The 23729-nt window shown below is 40.5% G+C and overlaps 1 protein-coding gene across 1 annotated transcript; it reads right to left on the bottom strand.

Annotated features, from left to right (window-relative positions):
- Positions 1 to 1090: 1090 nt before the first annotated feature.
- On the bottom strand, positions 1091 to 13194 carry RAB21 (RAB21, member RAS oncogene family). The gene is made up of 7 exons (XM_009981983.2): positions 13048 to 13194; positions 7091 to 7150; positions 6800 to 6907; positions 5261 to 5324; positions 4376 to 4430; positions 3851 to 3939; positions 1091 to 2945 (listed from the first exon to the last, which is right to left on the bottom strand). The coding sequence occupies exons 1-7, from the start codon at positions 13192 to 13194 to the stop codon at positions 2806 to 2808; spliced, it is 663 nt and encodes a 220-aa protein (XP_009980285.2). The 3' UTR covers positions 1091 to 2805.
- Positions 13195 to 23729: the final 10535 nt, after the last annotated feature.

The raw sequence follows: 23729 nt of genomic DNA, 5'->3' as shown, positions 1-23729 counted from the left end.
TTACTTGATCCTGCTCAAACAGAAAACCAAGCTATCTGTGCTTTCCTATATATTTAATGCAAAGAATATAAAAAACTTCAATAAAAATGCTTTCTGGAACTGTTGTATTTTGTCTGCTAACAACGATTAGCTGAAGTCTTACGTTAATCAGTCTAAGTAATCCATGATGTTTTTACTTGTGTCTTGGAAACCAACTTCTGACTTCATGAAGCTATACTTTTGTAAGTTAATATAATGATACCCTGCTAAGTACAGGTTTTAAGTTTCATAAAGTCCAATCAAACTGCAGCTTAGACAGAAAGGTTTCCAGAGAGTATTTTTCATGCTGTAGCTTCATTAAGAAAAGTAACTCCTGAGAATTTATTTAAAATAATATTTTGCTAACAGCTAACGAGAACCTTTTTTTAATCATATAAAATTGTCAGCTTCCTTACCCCCACCTAAGTTTTCAGGAGTAATAGTTATAGTTTTGTACGAGACTTAAGAGTTCATATCAACATGGCTTTGTTAGTTTTGTAATTGACAGTCACACAGAACACACTAAAAAAACCTCTTTAGCTGCAGGCAGAAAGATATATTCTACACACTGCTTCTATTTCAGACTAATCAAACATAACATTCTCTTGGGTAAACACCACCTAGTATTAATTTCCAGACCAGAATTGCATCCATCCACTTCAACAGATTGGCAAAAGCTCTGCTCTGGAGAGAACATACATGTTCTGGTGTAGGTAAGCCCTCCTGACTCAACCTCTTACCAAGTCTAGTTGAGGTTGGGTTGGTTGTTTGTTTTTTTCCCCATCTCTGCAAAAATGAAATTTGAATCAAAAAAATCTGGAACTCCTCTGATGAAGAGATTCCAGTCATGAACATAGAGTCTTGCCAATCTCACTCCTCATATCAATATTGTATCACTTACAAGACTGACTTTCATTTAACTGTACGGATTTGAAGGTACTGGGTTTAGATCAAAATGACCTGTTTTTCAAGTTTGGCAAGGGTCACTGTTAAGTTAGATAGGAGAATGTTAACTTAACAGTGTTGCTAAATATACACACATATAATAATGAATTTTAGATTCACACCAAAGCTCTGTGCAGTCAATAAACTTTATCTTCACTAGAACGAACAGATCACCTGTGTCCATCATGCATACAACCATGTCAGGAGAGAACAGCAACAGTAGCTTAAGAGAAAGTATCTACACCACAGTTTAGGCAGAATGAAAGGGAAAAAGTGCACCAGGACCAGTCTGTATCAAAGCCATCTATTATTTCAGAGAAAATAAAAATCAGATTGAAGACAACAGACTTCTCTTACACATCAGACTAATTAGTTACTACTACTCCTTTTGTGCATCAGAACATACCCACACCATCGAATGCATTCATATGCAATACTAATTCTACCCTTCGGAAAAAGGAAGGCCAAGGAGTATTCTATTTTGTCATAGACATCACCTTTACTGTTTTTCCAAGCATGACAACTTAAGTAAAAAAAGTCAGAGCACAAAACATTTTAAAGTTTCAGCTACCACCATTTGTGTTCCTTTGTGATAGTAGTTTATACACTTTGTTTCTGAACACTCTCCTCCCAAAACTTAAGTGGGTTTCAAAATGTTTTACAAGAGAAAGAGCAAGTCAGGAGTAAGTTCAGTTCTATCTAGTAATCCCCGAAGCTACAATTATATCTGGCAAGTTTCATATCTTCCACTTAATCACTCCAAATCAGAAGCAGCTCTAGTTAATGCCAATTCATTTGTTCACTCAAGCCCTGCAATACAGGGGAAAAAAGTTATGCTCGTTTATAGTTTATAATGCTGTCTTGGGACACAAATGTATTAATGCAGCTCAAGAGTCTCCTACACATCTGGTTTACTGGCTACCAGATCAAGGAGGGCTAAAGTTGCTTTGACTTTCTGGGGATATTCTGAGAGGCCAAAGTAACTGCAGAGGCAATATATATGCATGCACCAACTGGTTTAGCTGGGAGTCAGACACCTCAATGTTACACAGCAGTTTAAGGAAGCATTCCCTTCCCACTAATGGGGTACTCTAAATACTGCTGCTTGCCAGACAAGGCTGAAAAAATGCTGTAGCTATGAATTTACCAAAGAAGCTGGCAGTTTTCAGGTAGGGGGAATAGAATGGGCAATTCAATAGTACACATGAAAAGCTTGCATCTTTCACTGACTTATTCACTTCACAATCACTGACAAGACTGATGTACGTATTTCTGCACCTGCAATTGTAAAAGCAGATAAAATATTTAATATGTAATTTACAATGTATTTTACCAGCTTGGCATACAGGATGAACAGAATATATCAAAGGAGTTGACAGTTATAGGCTTGTAGAGGCCCTGCAAAAATATTACTTCAGGTATCTGCTAATTTAAAAAAAAAAATCAATTTGCATTTTATAAGTGATACAACTCAATCTACCACAAAATACAAAGAGCTGCAAAAATGTATACCATTCCAACAACAATGTATATAAGTTATTAAATAATGATCTGATTTAAAAGAATATAAATGAAGCCTTTAAGTAGGTCTTTTCTACATGCATATTATTCCTCATTAAAGAAAAATATGTAAAAAGGCCATTGGTAATTGCTTTGTTAACCACTGTAGAAAATGCCAATTCTCTGGTCACAGACGCCACTAGTTTAGCACTTAAGGTCTCTGCAGTGTTACATGTGATTATTTTTAAATACTGTTAATTCTATTACTCCATTGGTAAAGAATGCGTGACTTGGAATATGGCAGTCTTCATATTGAGAGGGCAGTGATGCACAGTTTTAGAATTATCCAGAAGAACAGCACCCTCCACTGCTCTGTACTTGTGGCTCATCATCGATGATCTGTACACCTCGCCGTGCTGTTCCTGACTGACTGGAACCATTGCCTCTTGCTCTTTCATCCACTTGAGCAGTTTCTATCATTCCTGTAAAGGAAGAAACGTATTAGTTGACATCCCACTGCATTTTTTTTTTACACAAGACTTTGAGATCTTAATCTATTTGATTTATATGCACAGAGACAAAAGTTCAGCAAGACTGGTTCTCCTATTTATTATGCAGAAGTACACAGTTATCACATGCCATAGCTGGAAGAACATACTTAATTTTTCTTCCTAAAGCACCAAACATCCAGCAGCTCCTGTTGACTAAGGAAGACATTAGATGCTCAGATGTTCTGGAGTTAGTGACTTCAAAAGCTAGATTTACCCACTCATATCAAGAAGATTCTGTCAAAAAAGACAAAAAAGAAACTCCACACACCACTCATACCACCCCACCCCCCAAAAAAACCCAACATGCTCTTCAAACATACAGGTGAAGTTTTGCTTAAATTCTTGTATCATACGAACACGATGAATAGGACAGCTTGTGTTACATTTTCATCCTACGTTCCATGACTTTAACCACTTGCTTAGAGTGCTGTGTAAAATTTGCATCATTACAACTCCAACTTTATGACTGGTAATTGACATAACTTGAGAAGATTTTTGAAAGAAGTTGAACAGAGGGTTTGAAGCAGGCAATAGTGAGACCAGTCACATGAAGTTTGATTTGAAGTTACTATTTACATATGCTGAGTAAAACAGCAGTCAGTGCTCCAAAGTGATAAAAAGACTTTTTTGAAGTACAGTATGAATTTCAATATTGTAAGCCTCCACACATCCAGCTTCCATAGCTGTTACAGTACACAAGTGGCTTGAAGTAGACTCAGATAAAGTCAGTTCTTACTAATTGGTTACAGTAAGGCTTTTCTATTTGGTTATAAGCATTCTGAAGCCTTGAGCATTCTGTGAACGAGCTCTTTACCAACAAACTAGGCAATACCTACTTTTACAAAGGTCAAGAAACAGTTCTTCAATTCCTTTGTTCTGTTTAGCTGAAGTATGATAATGTTTTGCTCCAACAGATTCAGCATACCTGTAGGAATGCAGATACAGAACTTTATTGTACTGAAGAACTCCATGTTTCTAACCAGCTTTACATGAAGCAAAAAGATGATCACAAGAGGTTTTATTCCGAGTTCAGAGTTAATCTGCAAATGCTGATTTAATGTAAAAAGGGAATTACATGGTTAAAATTGCCATAATTCATGAAAAACACTAGATGAAATAAAGAAAATTTCATGTCTAGAAATACATTTGAACTGCCAGTGTTGACCGTAATCATGTACAACTCTCAAGTTACACTTCGGTCAGTAAGGACATCCCGGGATTCAGATACTAACAGAACACTTAACACAGCAGCCAACCAGGCACTGCTGGTTTGTGCCTGCCAGTTGTTAACAGCATCACAAGTTTATTACTCCAGCATAATCCTGCAATGAGCGTTTCTATTAATAATTGGTGTGACTTACGTTTCTGCTTCTTGCACTGAAACATGTCTCTCTTTTTCCAAGTCTATTTTGTTACCTGTTGGAAACAAGTTAATTTTTCAAGTCTTTGTACTCCAAAATTATCCAAAAGAAAGCAGTCATGTAATCATTGTACCCCATAATTTTCTTACAAGCTGTCCCAGTAAAGACTGACTCTTAACACAGGTTTCAGTTTAGAGCACAATGATACGATTTAAGAACCCCCTTTCACTCAAGCATTTACAGGCAATGGAGATGCAGTTCTGCTTCTACAGAGAGAGCAGGATAGCTAAATACCTCCATAGAAACCACCGATTCAGCCTTCGGCTTTTCTTTTGTGATTTATTAGCAGCTTATCTCTGCTGCAGAGGTAGGTTTTGTAAATATTCACACATCTATCCTCCTGCAAGAGTTCTGATCATTAGATCCAATTTTAAATCTAAACCCAGTATTTTCTGTTGCATTCTGTTTGCATTGAAATATCCAAGCTTTAAGACTCATTACACCCCCCTCAGCCCTTGATTATGCAAAGACAAGCATCCAGTCTACGCCACTGAGAACAGTAAATAACATGACATTTGAGTACTTGCAAGAAGGATAATGCACATTTAAGGTTTATGTTTCTCTTTGCTAAACTACAGTCTGCAGGTGTCCGTACCAACGCACTTCTGACATGGCATATCATTAAACAGCTTGTTTTTCCAAACTCTTACTTTCCTCAATGTGATCTACTGAAACTTCTAGCTCCAAGTGAATTTTAAATATTAAAATAACACAAGCTTTACCCCTTCACATATACAAGCTGTCAAAGCAACGTTTGAAAGATCTACCAATCAAAAGAAACATTTCAGATTCAGTCATTAGAATCACACATGAAAAAAGACTTACCTACTATACATAAACAGATTTCATTTCCCAACATTTTTCTTAATTCCTTAACCCAGTTTTTTACCTGCAAAAGGAACAGAGGTAAGTTTATTTTCACTTGATGTACTACTAGCTCAAGCATTACAGAACCAACCCATTTCCTTCATTAACTGTTTCCTCTAAACTTGAAACAAACCTGTTTAGAGCAACATCGATGGACAAAATATTCTTTAGTAGCTATGCATGGCTCTTGTTTAGCAGGTTTTCGTTCTCTCTGGAAATTAATAGTGACTTAGACGAAATGGTTCAATTACTCTAGAAATATAACTCCCACACTCGTGTTAGCCCCACTCTAAAGAACAAGGTCACTGCATTGGCCTCTTTAGGTTGGGCATGAGATCTTTTATCAAGAGGCACTTACTGACAAATCACAAACAGTACTTTTAAAGGTAGAGGTAACAGATGTTTGTTTCCTGAGAGAACAGATGGGACAAGAGTGTCAAGTCAGCTGATGGTAAGGTATCTGTTATCAATTCTGTTGTCATGCTTTGAAGTGGTGCGATCACTACATTGTCTTAGGGACTGCTATTTTAAGGGAATTTAAGTTGCAAAGATAGGCAATCACTTCGAGAACCTAAAAATAGTTAGGATACATGATACAGAGGTAGTTATGCAATAATATCTGCAAATTAACCTTCCTTCTTTTTCTCTGAGAATTTAAGCATTTTGATATCCCAGAATTTTACTAAGTAGGGCTCAGCATGAAAAGGCACAAGTTGAAGTAGTACGTGCAAGTCATCACAATTCTGCAGATGGGGAACTGAAGTTTAGCTGCTAGCACCATTACTTAAGCTGCTGTGGAACTATACCCTTTATACTACTTCTGCCACTGCTAACCCAAGCCTTGCCCATACAACCAGAATTTCTTACTTCTCTACACAGAAGTCCTAGCGGTTTTGCCACAAGCTAATCAGAGACAAACTCACTTAGTAAAGCGTGTCACCAGTCTTCAGCTGGAACATCCTATAGAGTAATAGCACTGATTTGACACAGGGTTGGAAAAAACCTCACCTGCCCAGACTGATCAGCTACTACTGCTGTAAAATAATCAGCCATCAAATTTCAGGGTTTTATAAGGATTTGAAGTCCAAATATCTATTATCACTCAGAAAGTAACATTTCCACTATGATGTACTGCAATTTCAGAGTTCTTAGATCTGTAAAAAATCATGGCACTTAGTATTTTTTAGTCATAGCAGTAGAGATCACTATTGCATACTATCACAACAGTACTGGTTTATGTTTATAGCCTGTCACAGGTAACTCATAAATCTAATTCTCTGGCGTTCTTTGAATAACCCAGCCAGAACTTTAGTAGACTGAAAAGTCAGCTTTTGAAAGAATACTAACAAAGTGTGTATTTCCATTATATGGTCTAAATTTGCAGATGTAGTATATATTTCTATTGCAGAAAACAGAAGATTCCCATTTACGCATCGTATCTCAAATTATCTTTCAGTCAGTTTACATCTCGCAGACAGGTAAAAATCAGTCCAGTACCTTTTGAAAAGAGTCTTCATCTGTTATATCATATACTAGAATAGCGCCATTAGAATCCCTGTAGTAGATCGGCCCCAATGCATGGAATCTTTCTTGACCAGCTGTATCCTGCATTTAAAATACACTTGTTAACATTTAAGATAAAGCAAACAATACTTCAAGAAACTCCAAACACTTTGAAATTTTACTTTCTTAAGAAGTGCCTAACACTTGAGTTCTAGTAAACTCAAGTAATTTTTCAGGAAAATATTGTATTTAGCTAGGGGAAGGAAAATAGGAAAGTAAACATACCCATATTGCAAGGTTTACTCTTTTCCCACTAATATTTAGCTTCTTTGTAAGAAAAGATGCCTGGAAAGCAAAACAGATTAGAGTTAAATTTTACACACAAATGTCTCATTTGTCTTCAGACTAATTTACTAATAAAATGGATCTGAATCAATAAAAGACAGATTTCTGGATCAAAATACTCTTTAAGCCAGAAGGCTGAGTCAATACTAAGCCAGTTAGTCATTTCACTACAGTTTGCCAGGAGTCTATTCTAAATTAATTTGGCTTAAGCCAATCATTTACTGTATCTTTTTGCTGTTGTTTTGAATGATTTGGGAAGGATAACAGAGTTGCACGGAAAAGAGTCTGAATTCACAACACTGGTAAATCTAAGCTGAACTCAAAGCATTTCATGAGAGTACACGAAGTTTGGTTAGGAACCAGCCTAACAAGATTTTTAATTTGCAGGAATTAGGCAAAGTAGTTCACTATTAGTGAGCTACTAGAACAAAATAAAATAGTTTATCACTAAAAGTCTCACAACACTGGTATTCTGCAAGTTTCCCTGTCTGTATTTTTTTTCCTTCTTTTGCTGAAGTGAGCCCACAACTCTCCCATTTCTTTGTGGAGGCTTTTTCGAGGCAGTAGTATGGTTTGGTTTTTTGCTGTTTGGTTGTGGTTTGGTTTTCTTTGGTTTGGTTGGTTTTTCTTCTCCCCAGACACTGCTCCTGAAAGCTCACTGATATGCTTCTCAGCTAACACAAAAGAAAAGCAAGTGGCAGGGTAAGAAAAGCCTCAGAATAAGTATACAAGTTGCTCTAAGAATTCCACTATATTATCTTCTGAAAACGTTTTACAGGACCAGAGCATACTGCAAGGTTAGTCTGATTTCAGTAACTCAGGAGTATGTCTTGTTTTCTCTAAGCCTTCACAATCCACAACTTCAAACACTACCTCTGTTACCAAGTGTATAATTCAGTGGCTAAAAATTAGTATAATTTCATACAAGATTGACAGGCTAGAACAGGGTCTGAAGGAGTTGATACATTAGGAAACTGCTCACCTTGTTCTGAACGCTAGTAGTAACAGGTTAACATCAGACAATTCAGCTGCCAAGGGTTAGCTTTTGTCTTTTGCCTTAAATTATGCTCAGTTTTCTTTTCAGCTTTACCTCAACTTGCGTTTGGACACAAACAAGTACTCAGTGGTATCTTTTGATACATTCATCCTAGATTATTTTAGGCTGGACTGCAGCAGCTTAACACGAGCTCTCTGTATGAGCACTGAGCTAACCAAAAGTCACGTGTATATGGAAAGTGTCATGGGCTAGATCAGCTGCTTGAACCAGCTTGCCGCTTAACTACACAAGCAACCAGTACGTACGCAGAAGACCATGGCAGTTCAATTTACACAAACCTAAACTGCCGTGATAGTGTCTCTTTCGAGTGCTGCCTGTGTTACAGTTAAAGTCATCCAACACTCAGCTGCTAGAGCAGCTCCTGCTCTTCAGCTGTTTCCCTAATATCAACTCTGGCATCTCTATGACCTGAAGAAGATTCAAAAAAACTTTTATTCTTTTTTGAAGTAAATTGCGCATTTTACAGCCACAGTGGCAAACATGCCAAAGGCAAACCAGCTAATATCTACCTTTTAACATCTGGCCACCCCTCTTCAAGATCCATTTGTTTCATGGAAGAGCAAGGTTACTACTCTATTTTTTTGATGTCTAACCTCAGAATGAGTTATCAGGTGAACAGCAGGACTACGCAGGTTTTGGAAATCTAGAGCCAACCCAACATGGAAAGAGGAGCCTTAACTACTGTTTTGAGATAGTTTAGGAGCCTAGTTTAAGAAAAAAAGTCAGCTGTCAAGAGTGTCAAAGCTTTTGAAATCAGTACAGTCTAGACAGTATTGCGTAATTACATATAGAAGAGGATTCAACACCTTTTCTAATCTCCCAAGAATTAATCAAATTGAGTACTATACATTTAAGTCTGACTTGTAGACTCAACTTACAATCAGTAACTCCTTTCCGTAGGAGTTTCATTACTATAGCGCTTCATTTTTGTTAGGACTTTCAAAACCCCACAAATGTACAGGACCACAGTTAATTCAAAGATAAGTAATCTCAAAACCAGGTTTTTGAAGTAAGCTACTAATTCTGGTATTTTGACTTTAGTGTCTTATGAATGGTCTGAAGAATACTTATACACTTAGAAGAAGAGGATAATGCAATTTTAAGAGCTAAAATTCCATTCTCTTTATGTGCCTGTAGAAAAATCTTTTCTTTAATTCTTTCCTCTAAGAGCTCAGTTTCACATGTCCATCAGGCCCTGTTATGAGCTGATAAAAGGGCCTGAGCAGAACACAAGGAAGACTCAGCTAGAAAAGATTCTCTTGAAAGTCACCAAATAAAAGCAGGTCTATGTCATCTGCCCCTTGACTGTTTCATCTTCAGAGGCAAGCCAGGCATACAAGCACTGCATATAGCACTGCACCTCCTTGCATTGTTGTGTCCACACCGCCCTCACACCTCCCCCCCCTACCCTGCAGCTATCTTAGCCAAGACTGCTTTTCCAGGTTATGCCAGTCCACCAAAACAATCAGGATCTGTAAAGTACAATTAGCATCACATCGGCATTTCTCTTGGGTTGGATATTTTGCAGTCCTCCACACATTTGAGAGATTAGTACATAAAAGTTGTATTTATCTTGAGTAACTAACCAATAGAAAGTGTCTACCTGAATTTAAAAAACAGTTTGACAATAGGCTTATTATTGGAGTAACTCCACCACAGTTCACTTCATATCAATGTATAACTTAGAATCATTTTATCAAGACAAGAGCACTGACCTCAATATTTCAATCAAAAGGGACTAATTCTAACTGTCCCACCAGGCCTGACAACAGGTTATGGCTTGTATTCATTGCTTGCAAAACCCCTACCTTTCCTGCATCAGCTTTTAAACATTATTCTAGATAAATGTTTTCTTATGTAAATCAGTAGATACTGATGACCTGCAAATTGAAATTAAAGTATCTTAAGTACATGATTTCAAGCTAACATAACTGCAGCAACACATCCCAATAGTCTCCTAACCTTAATGTAAGGTAGTTCCCACTCACCACTTCCCTCAAGCTAGCATTAAGGGAAGGGGAGGAGGGTGGAAGAGAAGAGAAACAGCTCCCTTTCACTAAAAACCTTCTGTTACTGTTCTATTAACCAATAGAAAAATACTTACAATATCAGTAGAATACAATAGAATGATACTTCAGTGTTAGAATTCAGATAGGAAAGTATAGATACGGCCCAGCACCAGGCTCACACTGCAGGAAGCACCAGCTAACATCACTAAAAGTTTCCAGAGGATACAGTCTCACCACCCTTTTTGTTGCAATCATATTGGAATAAAGCACTACCAGTACTTTTTATTTTCTAAGCCACAGATGACTGTGGATGGAGAGCCTCTCGTCTCAGTATCTAGTGATCTTTTCATACGATTCATCACTGTGGCTCCTTTGTTGAATCAGGAGCTAAATATTTACCTCATTTTGGCTTTTTTGGAACAAAAGTAATTTTCTGCACCTCCTTGCACTGTTGTGTCCACACCACCCAATACTTTGAACTGATGTCACAAAACAAAGCCACTTTATCAGATTAAGCCTTTACTCTTTAAAAAAAAAAAGATGTTTTGCAAAAATGTCACTTCATTGCTTAATCAGATATCCTAGTTTCTCCTTATCTTCTTTTGAGGGATGTTTTAATTTGCTAGTGGAAGAACTTACTAAAACTTTCTTCTAGAACCATAACATGTAGGAAAACAAGAGAAATTGAAGATGATACTTCACAAGTGCACATGATGTACAGGAAGATTCAACAGCAAGTGACATTGATTGTCAAATACAATAAGATGCATACGTGGCTGAGGAGGCTCAGAACAGAGAAGGCAGGCAGTTGAGAAACACAGTGCAGTCAGTTAAAAGATACAGGTAGCAACCAGAAACCTAATCACAGTGGACAAACAAAACAACAATATCAAGCATGAGCATGTCCTTCCACACCTCTACAAGCACACACTCCCCTCCAGACAGTCAAAACCAAAAGCTCTCAAGCCATAGTATCCAGAGACATTTTACTACCTGTATTTTGGAGCCATTTAAAGGTCCATTTTATGACATCTATGGCTTGAGTCTGTATTCCAACTCATTTTCTGCTTCTAATTTTAGGTTTTGCATTACAGATTTAAAAAACATGATTAACAAAAAAAAACAACAAAAAATCCCAAACCAAAACAACCCTCCCGAAAAAAAACAACCAAGCCTGAGCTGCATCACACAATGAACTACTCAGCTCTACTCTTCCTACATGGGGTATCAGAACTCAGCTGTACCTGATCATCTCAATGCACTTTCAATGACGTTTGCTCAATGCTACACTTCAGGTGAAAGTTACAGCTGCAGCTCTGACACCTCCAAGCAACTAGTCATTTCTGTAGTGTAGCAAATACCAATTGCCTCTATGGCAATCAGAGCTACCATCGGCTTGCCGTAAATATCACAACATACCTCGTAAACCTACAGATTCATCTAGCAACAGATTATGAACATAGGGTAATGAAGTTTAAAACATGTTCTCTTTAGCTCTTCACAGCAAAAATGGAGCAACAGTATCTGCTTATGAAACCTTCACTGTATTTTCTCCTAATGCATCCCTAATGTTTCTTTGTTTTTAAGGGAAAATTTCACTATTAAACACTTCCAAGGTAGCCAGCCCACTAGAACTTTCCCCTCTGTGTGCAGGAATAGTGCACCACTACCCTGAGGCTCTTTTTTGGCATCACCTGCTATTTATTTTGTACTTCACAGAACTGCAAAAGTAATTCAAAACCCACTAGTGGCCCACATGGTGGCAGGGTTTGTTTCCTTTGTAAAGAAAAAGAGTATAAAGAGCAGTACACATTACAGTGCTAAACCCACACTTTCATGTACGTGCTCACAACTGCTAAGAAAGATGCTGTGCAACTGGTGCTACTGCAAATAAAAAGGTTAAGCAAGCAGAGATGTCCCAAGAGACTTATAAAACTCACAATACTAAGTTTAAAACACATTTTCTGAGACCATGCACAACATAAGTGTTTTATTTTGTAGCATAGCACACATGCCATTCAGTGCTAGTACGTAAACAGATAAACATTACTTTCAGGCAGACGCTCTGTCACATTTCAGAAACGGAATACCCCTTTTTAGTTCTTTATAAATTAGCAGATGGTACTACTGAGAGGCCGAAATTCAGGGAGATAACGTAACAAGCATTATGTTAAGAATCTTTCCTGTTATTAAATCACAAGCCTTAATCTCATAAAGCATTTTGTGAAAGCTGTTCTCTTCAAACAATAGTATTTAGGTAGTTCAAATGTTAGGATTTGACAACATGAGGAAGGCTATCACTAACAGAAACGCACCACATCTGATACACTTAGTCATCAGTCCCCTACCAATGATTACAACATTACTTTCAAATCATGCTTCCATACCCCGAGATGCAAATTAAGACCTCCGTATACATCACTAGAAAAAGCGGAGTTAGTAGTCAGAACAGAAACGAGGCCTTTAAGCACCGAAAGCTGAAGTCTGAGGCGTAAAAAGAACAACCAAGTCAGCTTCCAGCAAACTCGGCAGAGGACAGCCACCATTTAAAGAGCGGCAGCGGTCACTCCGGCCACCGCTATGCCGTAAACAAGGCGGCAAGCACCGAAACCCTGGCGCAGGTTTACGTAGCGACTCCCCAGGAGCGCCAGGGAGGGAGGGGCAGCCGGTGGGCGCCACAGGGCGACGCACAGGCGGGCTGGCACCGGCCGGCAATCCTAGAAGATGCGCAAGGGATGGGGAGAAGCGCAGCGGACACTCCCCCGCATCTCCCCGGCCCGGCAGCTCCGGGCAGGGCCTCCCGCCCGCCCCCGGCCCGGCGCGGCCCGCACCTGCAGGGTGGTGATGTGCTTGTCGTTGAACTTGTTCTCACAGTAGCGCAGCACCAGGGAGGTTTTCCCCACGCAGCCCTCCCCGAGCAGCACCACCTTGAAGGAGAAGCTGCGGCCCCCGGCCGCCGCGCCGGCCCCCGCCGCCATCCGCGCCCCGCCGCCGAGCCGAGCCGAGCCGGGCTGGGCTGGGCCGGGCCGCCGCCTCACATCAACGGCCCGCGCCGCGGCCGCGGGGCGCCGCCACCACCACCGCCGCCCGCCTGGACGGGAAGTCGCGGGGGCGCGGAGGGGGGACCTCGCGGGGCGCGAGCACGAAGGGACGGTGCCGCCGAGGCCCGGAAAACGCGGGAGGGCTGGAAAAAAGGCACCAAAAACCACACCAGACCCCACCGCCGACGGCCCCGCTGCCCCTAATGGCGTCTTCTTCCTCCTACGTCACGCGTCGCCCGGTCACGCGCACCTCCCCCGCCGCCAATGGGAGGGGTGGACGCGGCGGCGGCGAGAGGCTCCGCCCAAGAGCCGCAGGCGGGAGCGGGGCGGGGAGCGGGGAGGGGCGGAGCCTGCCGGGGCGGGGGCGGGGCTTGCGCCGGGCTCGGGGCGGGGAGGGCGTTTTTCCGGAGGCCCGTCATTCGGGATTGGAGGGCTCGGTTGGGTGGGTTGGGGTGGGTTGGGTTGGGTTCGGTTCGGCTCGGCTCGGCTCGGTTCGGTTCGGTTCTGTTGGGTTCGGTTCTGCTCGGCTCGGTTCGGTTCGGTTCGGTTCGGCTCGGCTCGGCTCGGCTTGGCTCGGCTCGGTTCGGTCCGGTCCTGCGTGCGTGCCCGCACAGGCGCGGGAGCAGCAGCGCGAGTGAGTGTACGTGCCTGACGCGCCGGCGGCGGCCGCCTCACTGAGGGGCAGGGCGGCCTGCGCGGCTGAATCAGCTCCCGGCAGCGGCTGGATTTTTCCATTACCCGTAAAGGGCAGCCGGAGCGGCGGCTGCGGCCAAGGCAGGGGCTCGCAGAGGTCCGCCGTGGCGTGGGGAGGAAGCTCCTCCTCAGGTCCGTCCCCGTGCGGTTCCTAAAAATACCCTGTTGTCCCTAAAACACATGATAACGGGGAGTGATGAGACAGGCCACTGAGGAGGATGACGCTCCAGGCACGGACGTAACAAATAGCTTTACCCCATCTAGAAATAAACCATCGGTAGGGATGGAAACACATACAGGAGTTATACACGCATCTGAATTTGCTTTTAAATATCGTAATAAGGCTTTCAAATGCAGCAAATGCATCTGCCAAGGATCTCCATGTGAGCAGGAGGCCGGAGCCTCTAACAAACATATTACAAAGCATCACAAGCACCGGTTTTGTTCCAGCTAAGTGGCCCTGTCCATGTGAACTGAGTTGCATGAATATCTGAGTGTTTGCAAAAACCCAGTCCATAACAAAATGCTTCAAAATAGAGATATGAGAGCAGGTGATAAAAAAGGTACAAGAAATACATTCTCCTGTTGAGTTTCTTGATCGTAGGGCTCTGGCAGTCTTTCATGCGCTGAAGAACTAGATAACTGCCTCGTAAAATTGCGTGTCATTCCTTAATTAAAAGCAATCTTCACAAACCAATGCAAACTGCTGCAGCGTAACTTCTCTCTAGTGATCATTTAGTGGTAAGAAATATAATGCTTATGAAAAGGCATCATAATGCAATTTCCTTTTTCTCTGTCAGGTACCATTAAAGCTCTGCTGTGTGTGAAAGAATAGAGGAAACAGAGAATGCCTTCAGGAGAACAAAGATCAAATTTCCTGAAGCAAAGAGCCTCATTACTGAACAGCATGACATTCACATACAAAATGGAGAGTTTTTATTTTCTCCAGCTGTAAATAAAGTAAACCTTTTTGTTTTATCCAGATGTAAACAAAGGAAATGAGACAAGGTGAAAAATAAATGCAGACACAGTCTTCCCAGTTTTATTCGCACAGCAAGTTACTGTAAAAACACTTTTGCTGGAAAGCGTTGCTGGCTTCTATCAATCATGCCATCCGTGTACAGGCAGCGAAACTGACTGACGTGTTGGTTACTCTTCTTTCAGGCTGAATAGAAGCAGATGGTAGGATCGGGTTTGGATTAAGATTGCCAGAGACAATGGAAATCAATGCTCAGGAGCAGAAGCTGCTTGCAGGGCCCAGGAGGTTGAGGCTTTCCTGGGTGACTGGTGGCAAACGCATCTGCTGAGACACAGGGCTGTGTGAAAGGCTGTCTTGAAAATTGTTAGCAAAAAACCTTCCTGTTCTTGTAACTTTTTACCATTTTCAACAAAAGCGGGTTCTATGTACGTTCTTTATAAATACACAGGATTGTACTGAAGAATTCACCTGATTTGTGCTTCTCAGTTCTCCTTTGAATAGAAATAATCCATATATCAGTTACATCTTATTGGTTAAAAGGATACTTCCTGCATGAGTGATTTTTCATCAATCTTAAATCATGTGTATCATTGTACTGAGTACTGTGATGGAAGCATAGGCCATCTTCCAGTGAGAAAGAGAGCCAAAGCTTTGAAAAGGACTACAAGAACGACACCTTGTATGAAGTCTATGTGCTGAATGTGCCTAACAGCGTAACTGATAGCATTGTTTCTCTAACAGAGGCCACAGCAAAGCGTAAAACGCCAACTGAAGCTCAGTTCTGGCAGACTGTATTTCTCCAAGAATCTTTGCCATGGTGCAGTCAGAAGATGCATCTTCTCACTGACAGTAGCCTGCTGCAAGTAACTACTCTATTCCATCATTTCTGTTTTCCTCTCTCACATCTGTAACCTGTGATTACTGATTTTCTTGTATGAGAAGTCCTGTACTTTCCAAAACTTCAGCCACTAGTACTAAATGAAACTGAAAGGCCAAGCTGGCTGAGAACAGAAAGATCTGTCAGAGCTACCCGTAGTGTCACATTTCACTGTAATCTGATATGCATGATTTATTAAATCTGCAGGTTTAACTATTCAACGATAGTTGTCAAGTTACTTTATTTTAGTAGTGTTAATTTGATTTGGGAAGTGTTTATTTTATTTCAGCATATTTGAGAAGAGAATGCCGCTTTTTCATTTAATTTGGTATGCTTCCCCTTTTTACGTAGCTTCCTAAAAAAACTTCTACAGACCTTCTAACTGTGTTGCTGATTAAATTTGCATGAAAAATGCCTTTTGAGACCTATTTTCTGTTTCACAAAGAAGCTACAATACGCAGTATGTTATTATACCAAAACAAATTGCACTATTGTATACATTGCCATTACCTTTTATCATTCTTGGTAAGACTTTACTCACACCTTTTACTTCACAGACAGTGTCATCGCTGAAAGTGAAAAATCATGTGCTTCTTTCGGCTTGCATTATTAGATCTTCTTATAAAAATATTACACGTCTAAATTCCAGTGTAAATTTAAGCACATGTAGTAGCTGTACAGAGGAGATACTCTAGTCGGTCAAACCTACAACAGCATGAACACCTCCCATGCCGTTGACAATACACGACTGGTTTCTGGGATAATTGTGAGTTTCCTGTAAATTATAAATGTGGCAGTTGTTTTGCAGATAACGTCAGTCTTATGTTTGCATTTTTTTCCCTTGGAGAATGTTTCTGAGCACAATTTGTCATAGTTGCAGTAAAATGCTCTGATTTTATCAGATTTACTTGGAAAAGAAAGATAGTACGAAATCTTAGTCAAATAATGCACAGTTTTATAAGATCAAATGGCTCCTTGAAACTGTATAGATATCCATAAAAACAAGAAATCAGAACATGGAAAAAAAAAACACCATCGCCAAAAAACGTTTAAAATGAAGTTAGTAATACAATCGCAGTACTGGCAGGAAAAAGAGATGCTCAGAATGAAACGTGTGCATTTGTGCTTCTAACATGACTGATACAAACATCCAGTCGAGACGAAGAGACGTAACACTGTTCTACCAAAGGGCAATCATGGGAAACGTCAACCTATCCATCAAAAACACAGTAGGTATATTTATCTAGGGTGAGATCAATGCTTTGGCTTGCTTAAATTATGATAATTCAGTAAGCACATGTCAAGAAACATCAATGTGGTAAAAAGGTGCAATCTGCTTCAAAAAAAAAGACGACTCTTCAGGTTCTGAAGATGCAGAACAAAGGTGAAGAGCAAAGCATATGAACCTGAAGAGAAAAGAACAAATAATTCAGAAAGAACCTTGAGCCAGAGGGACTTTTCTGAACATGTTTTGCCCTCTCACTCACTGCTGAGAGCCTCCATGCACCCACAGGGATGTACTTGGCAGGTTCAGTAATGTGCTTGGAGGGTTTGTGCAGCATGAAATTTGTTTCTAATTTGTAGAAACAAGTAAAACATAGAATCTGATTTCTAGCTAAGGAAAAATGCCAGCAAGGGAAAACTGTTATTTTTTCTTGTAAAGAAAAAGGTGATGATTGTTTTAGAAGTTCAGTTCTCCATGTTAAAGAGGAATTGGTAAATATCATTCCACCTCGGGATAAGCAGTTCTGAATCCTTTGCCACTTTGCATTATTTTTTTCATACATACACAGCGATGCATATGGCAATGCTGAACACCATCCTCATCAGATCCTGATCGATCCCCTCGTTAACAAGCAGCACCCTGGGTGTGTGCTGAGAACAGCAGGCAGCATGCTGCTCCACCATTTGTCCACTCCTACTCTTGGCATTGTCACTTGCAGTAGGGAAGGCTCTGTTCAGGCTCTAAGTATTCTGTCCAGTGTTTCCTCTTCTCTTGCTCACCCTGGAATGAATATCCCTCAAGCCCTTTAGTAAAGGAACACTGGGGTGAAAGCAAGAGTGAAACTTGAGGGCAAGACAGAATGATCAGCATGCTCAGAGCAATCTTAGAGAAAGAGATACTAGAGATTGGGGCGGGGGGGGGGGGGGAGAAAAAAAGAAAGATTCAAAAGAAGCAGTTGGGTAGATGCTTTATTAATTTATTGCAATTCTGGCATTCCCTAGGAAAAGAAGAAGAGGAGAGGGAATGATAATCTGGGCTAAGAATGAGGAGAATGTATAACTCTTTTTCGTCGGTTTCTTCTCCCTTCTAAGTTCTTGCTCTCATATTCATAGCTAATATTTTTCTTCAGGTGCCTCAGTTTTGGAAAATCTAGTCATTATCTTGAACACACTTCACTGATTAATGTATGTATTTATAGCCACCCATCTAAGTCACTGCAGTTCTTGCTGTACTAATAATTAAGCTATAATAGTAGTAATTCTTGTGTTCTCTGACAACATTACTCAAAATGATGTGTGGATGTGCCATATTTGTTATAGGAAATAAACCAGTTAACATGTAAAATATGTGCATGAGGCAAATATTGTCATCCACAAGAATGCCTTTTGTCAGAACGGCATGGCTTCAATCCAGGTTTTCCCAAGTTTGACTGACTGTAACTGTTCTCACACACCATTTAATTTCCCATGGCCTTTATTGTGAATTTTAGTTGTTCGGAACTTGCAGGAAAGACCATGAAGACAGAATCTGTTGCGCAACTTATTTTGGGGCAGAAATGCCGCATATAACAGCAAGACTCCCCAGGACTGGAAGAGATGGAAATTTCTCTTTGCTGACACATTAGAATATATAGATTGGCATCCCATGGAAACTTCACAGAATCTGAAAGCAATGAAGAAGAGACAAATGGTGTAACTCCTTTCAGTGTTAATCCATGATCCCACTCTTCAACCCTGTGTAGGGGTCCTGAGAGCAGCCCTGCTCCAGGAGGTTTGGCTGATGGGGCTCAGAACCAACATAAAGCCAGTGGCAGCCCCTTCTGGGGAGAGACCCTGGAGGAAGATACACAATATGGATTATTGCGTCCTCAGCTTCTATAAATGCAAGGTCAAGGCTTTGGTGGAGCATTCATCTGCGTTCCAGCAGGTGGTCTGAAGGTTTAATTTATGAGGATTAGTCCTCCCAGTTGGCAACCAAGGTGAAATCAGAACAGGGTACTGAAGGAATAAATACATTACAAGGGTATCTACATTGTTTTGTGTTTATGTTAACAGCAAGAAATGAGCAAGAGAAATAAAAAAAAATCACTAATGAGAAGGAATGTGCTATGAATAGCATTTCTGAAGCTTCAATGGACAATTTGAACAGCTGGAATATAAAAATAATATGCTATAATCTATTTAACAAGTATAAAGGTAGTGGAAAAGTACACACAGGACTCTATAACTTGTTTTGAAGACACTGTAACTTGTATTAAAATTATTAAGTCAGACACAGAGAACCTTGAATGCATTTTAACTAGTAAAACCCAAGAAAGGGACATTAGTGAGGATCAATAAAAGACCACCAAACAAACCAGAAAATTAGTTTGAATTTCTTTGTAGAAACTTGTCTGTATTCTGCCTATATGGTTGAGAAGAAGGAGAGGAAATGGTGAGACAGTCCATTTGGAAAGTCTGTTTTGGAGGACCAGAAAACCAGCTATGAACTACCAGCTGAATATCAGGAATGCCTCATCTTTCAATTCTTAAACAGTAGAGTACACAGCATGAGGCAATCCTGCTTTGGACTTAATGTTGAAAAAGAACCATGGCATTGCAGATGGTTTCCTAGGCATCAAGGACATGAATATGGGCAGAAAAAGAACATTACCAGTTAGCAGAATCATAAAATAGTTTGGGTTGGAAGGGACATTTAAAGATCATCTAGTCCACTCCCCCTGCAATCAGCAGGAATATCTTCAACTACATCAGATTGCTCAGAGCCCCGTCCAACCTGACCTTGAATGTTTCCAGGGATGGGGCATCTACTACCTCTCTAGGCAACCCTCATTGTAAAAAAATTTGTCCTTATATCTAGTCTAAATCTACCTTCATTTATTTTAAAACCATTATCCCTTGTCCTATTGCTATAGGCCCTACTAAAAAGTTTGTCCCCATGTTTCTTATAAGCCCCCTTTAAGTACTGAAAGGGCACAATAAGGTCACCTCAGAGCCTTCTCTTCTCCAGGCTGAACAGCCTCAACTCTCTCAGCCTGTCTTCACAGGAGAGACATTTCATCCCTCTGATCATAGTACTAGCTAATGAGCTGATTTCACAAAGGAAGAAATCTTTTTGCTTACAAAGAAAATGCCCTACCTGGATGAGTGGGAGCCGAAATTAAGTTTAAAAAAAGAGAGGGAAGACAAGACAAGTAGAAACCAATTAGTAGTCATTTAAGATAATGACAGGCAGAATATGAGCAGGGCAGCCAAACAGTAGAGACTAAACCCACTGCTTATGAAGTTAATAGATTTTAAAATGTCAAAGTTACAAAAGCCAATACCTGTCTCCCGCAAAAGTCTGTTTGCTAGATATACGTTATAACAGTGTTAAGAATGAAAATATATATTAAAAAAAAAAAAGCAGAAGTGCTCATTTTAAACACATGCTGGCAGACCAGGGAAATTCCAGAGGAAGACAGAACTGGTAAATTACATCAAAATTTAGAAAGTGAAAATGGGACCCATGCAATCGTAAACTACCTAGACTGATATCAGTCCTTGGCAAACCTTGTTTAAACAGTCATGCCGATGTTTTCAAATACAGAAGCAGGTGGATTCAAGTACAGACCCAGCAGGTCTGTATTTACTTCCCGGGGTGTATAAAGGATGAAACTTCCCACCAGAGTAACTTGCTGCTGCGTGGTGCAGCAGAGGATGGGGAAGTCAGTGGCACCGTAGGTTCCCTCAGGCTCTGCTCTGATGTGCAAGATGATCCCCAGTGAGATCTTGCAGCACGCTGACTGCAGGTCAGTCAATGAAAGAACTGTGCTTACTGGCTGATCAGCCAGTAAATTTTCCAAGAGTTTTTATAGCAGGAACGGGAGAATGGAAAGGAAGCATGAGTGCTAAGAGAGTTCCTCACGGACATCCTGAAGCCCACTCCTTTCAGTGCTACTGAGCTGCAGTTAAGCAGTGATAATTGCATGGGTGAGGAAAAGAATGAGCGTCTCTGAGCAAAACCAGTCTGCTTTGCATCATGGAAAGCTTACTTAATCAACTATGCATCTTCATCCAAAGCACCATCAGTACGACAGCAACCAGCCAGTCCACAGACCGACTCTCAGTGACGCTAAGTGCCTGTTGTGCGTGGGCTTGTCCGGCTGCCCGTGCACGCACACGGGCCTTGACTCACCCCTCCTCACCCTGGCACTCACACCTTCCACTGCGGGGAGGAGCTGGTGATGACACGAAGAAAAGTAATGATGCAAAAGAACGACTAACAATTAGCACGGAGCATTCGAATATTAGGTGTGCCAGTCAACAAAGTCTAATGGAAAAATAGGTCTCATCAGAGAAACCCGAGATGAGATTACAGGCTTGGCTGTTAGAAGATAACGTCATAGCTGCACTAATTTTTTTTAAGGTACGTACTTAACACCACATGTTAATGATCAGAAAGAGATTACTTTATAATGCAATAAAGCACAGAATCAGTGCCTCAAGAACTGGATGAGCAGTTCAAAGTAGCTGTCGATGAGACAATCATCTTTGGAAACTGATGTTTCCTTTGGGGCTCCTTGGGTTTCCCAAATGGCCTGGAAAGTAAAGATAAAATCAGTGCTAATCAAACTTGAAGTAATGTGGCACTGTCCGTGCAATAAACAGTGATAAGAATAAGGCAGCCCGCAAGACCTGTATGAAAAACTATCTCCCGAAAAGTAGGAACATTGTAAAGGATATAGGAGTGATAACTCTTAGGTGACATAAAGAATATGAGACTCAAAACCTAACAAGTATCTCAGCATATAGCTGCAGCAACAGGGCTGAGGTAATTTCTGGAGTTGAAATAAGGAAGTAATGAAGAGATGATTTTATCTCCATGTATAGCATTGACAAAACTGCTGTTGGAATTCGGCACGGAGTTTAAAAATAGGACAGAAAGCAGGAAAGGGCTCACTTTGATCAGCTTGTCAATGCTGCAGCAGGGACAGGTAAAAGGAAAGTACTGATAGCAGGAATATAAAGCCAGACAAACTCAGATTCAAAATGAAACACAAGTTTTAAAACCAAGACAAACTATGAAGTGAAGCAAATGATTCCTTATCTTCTGGCAGCTTTACATGAAGGTCGATGGGGAGCCTGATGGCATGACTTTGGCCGGATACAGATTGTATTTCAGGCAGTCACTAGGCTCAGTTCACAGGAGATTGACCATCTCTGCCAGCTGTGAAACTTAATAATAACTTAAAAATAATTGAATTCATTTTTTCAGTATTGGAGTCAGCATATTTATTGCTGAAATAAAGACACTCAGAATTATTAATGGCCCAAATGAGAATCACATCTCACTAAAATACAGTGCATTCATCTAAGACTGCTAAAATTTGGAGGAAAACTTGCATTCTTAACGTATACTTCATGGGAATAAATGGAGCAATCCCAAGACTACATTGTATGGTTTAAATTGAAGCAGTTTATCCTAAAGCAGCCTTCCAAACAAGGAAAAAACAGATAAGCTATTTTTAATAATATCATTCAGTCCTCACCATTGATATAAATCTTATCGCTTCACTCTGAAATACATTTTATTTTATAGATTCTTTCCTTCACAAAGTGTTCCTTAAAGTGCTTTGCAGTACAGATACTGGCAATGAGCAACTAAACAAATAAGCAACAGCAATTATATGCTCAATTATCACTCTTTCTCAGTCCTGCATTTTAAAATATTCTATAAAGGGCAAGTGACTGGACACCAGGATTATCATGCAAACTCCTAAAGCAAGTCTTTTCATTTCTACCGACTGAACAAGTAAAATAGAATTGGCCTGCCTTTTCCTTCCCCTCATAATTTGTTCCCTTAGAAATTTCTAATTTAAAGCCAGTTCTTCTTTCAATTACACAAAGTAACCTAGTTTCAAGAAAGTCACATGGACACAACAGGAAAAAGAGTATAGTTTATCAAGGGCAATTGCATATTATTGTCAGATTAACACATCTCATAAAAACAATCATCACCATGCTGCTTTGACCAGTGAAGTATTTTATTTTAAAATGCAAAACCTCTTGTTATCAGAAGCGGAGAGCTTTAGTGTTAGAAATATTGGTCTCGTTTTCTGTCTAGAAAAATGCTCAAGTACGACTCCTGCCCTAAGCCTGAAGTGTCCAGAGCAGTATGAGGGGCTGGGGATGGGGAGTTACACCCATCATTTCAGTTCAAGAAGCAAGAAGCCTCCTGTGAGAAGCGACGAGATGCTTAACGTGAGCGGCCCCGCTCTGTTCCAGGTTTCCCAATGAGATTAGTATTACATTTTTGAGAACCACGTTGTAACAAGCGACAGCGGTGATGTGTTTCTGGTCAAAATCCTCCACCTGCCCATGAGTGAAAGCACTACTACACCAAGTTGCTGCTGTGTTGTACCCTAGAGGAGGCTGCCTGTCCGTGCTGGGTTAGACAGCCTCCAGAGAGTAAGCATGGCACTGTATGTGCACTCTGTGCATGTGTATATGGAGATACAGATATGCATATGTAATTTTCTATTATATGTATATATGCTGTGTATATAAAAGGTGAGCTTAAGAGTAAGATTAAGCTCCTTACAGTCACTCAAATAACAACATGTGGCTCTCCAAGTGGAAGCCCCTTTGGAAAGCCCTTATTTATATCAAGCAGTTTCTTAGTTAATCGGTAGAAAATATCTCCTGTGGCAGGTCTGC

Source organism: Tauraco erythrolophus, chromosome 4 (assembly GCF_009769465.1).
Source record: "Tauraco erythrolophus isolate bTauEry1 chromosome 4, bTauEry1.pri, whole genome shotgun sequence".
Lineage (NCBI taxonomy): Eukaryota > Metazoa > Chordata > Aves > Musophagiformes > Musophagidae > Tauraco > Tauraco erythrolophus.
The sequence above is the reverse complement of the archived record's forward strand: the minus strand, read 5'-3'. Positions and strand labels throughout refer to the sequence as shown.

Bases quoted from the DNA above. Each gene is read 5' to 3' on its own strand.
- RAB21 (XM_009981983.2), bottom strand. From the start codon at position 13,194: ATGGCGGCGGGGGCCGGCGCGGCGGCCGGGGGCCGCAGCTTCTCCTTC. The intron at 6,908-7,090 runs GTATGTTTACTT...TTTTAAATGCAG, and splicing joins GAGTAAACCTTGCAATATGG to GATACAGCTGGTCAAGAAAG. The intron at 4,431-5,260 runs GTAAGTCTTTTT...TGTTTCCAACAG, and splicing joins AATCTGTTTATGTATAGTAG to GTAACAAAATAGACTTGGAA.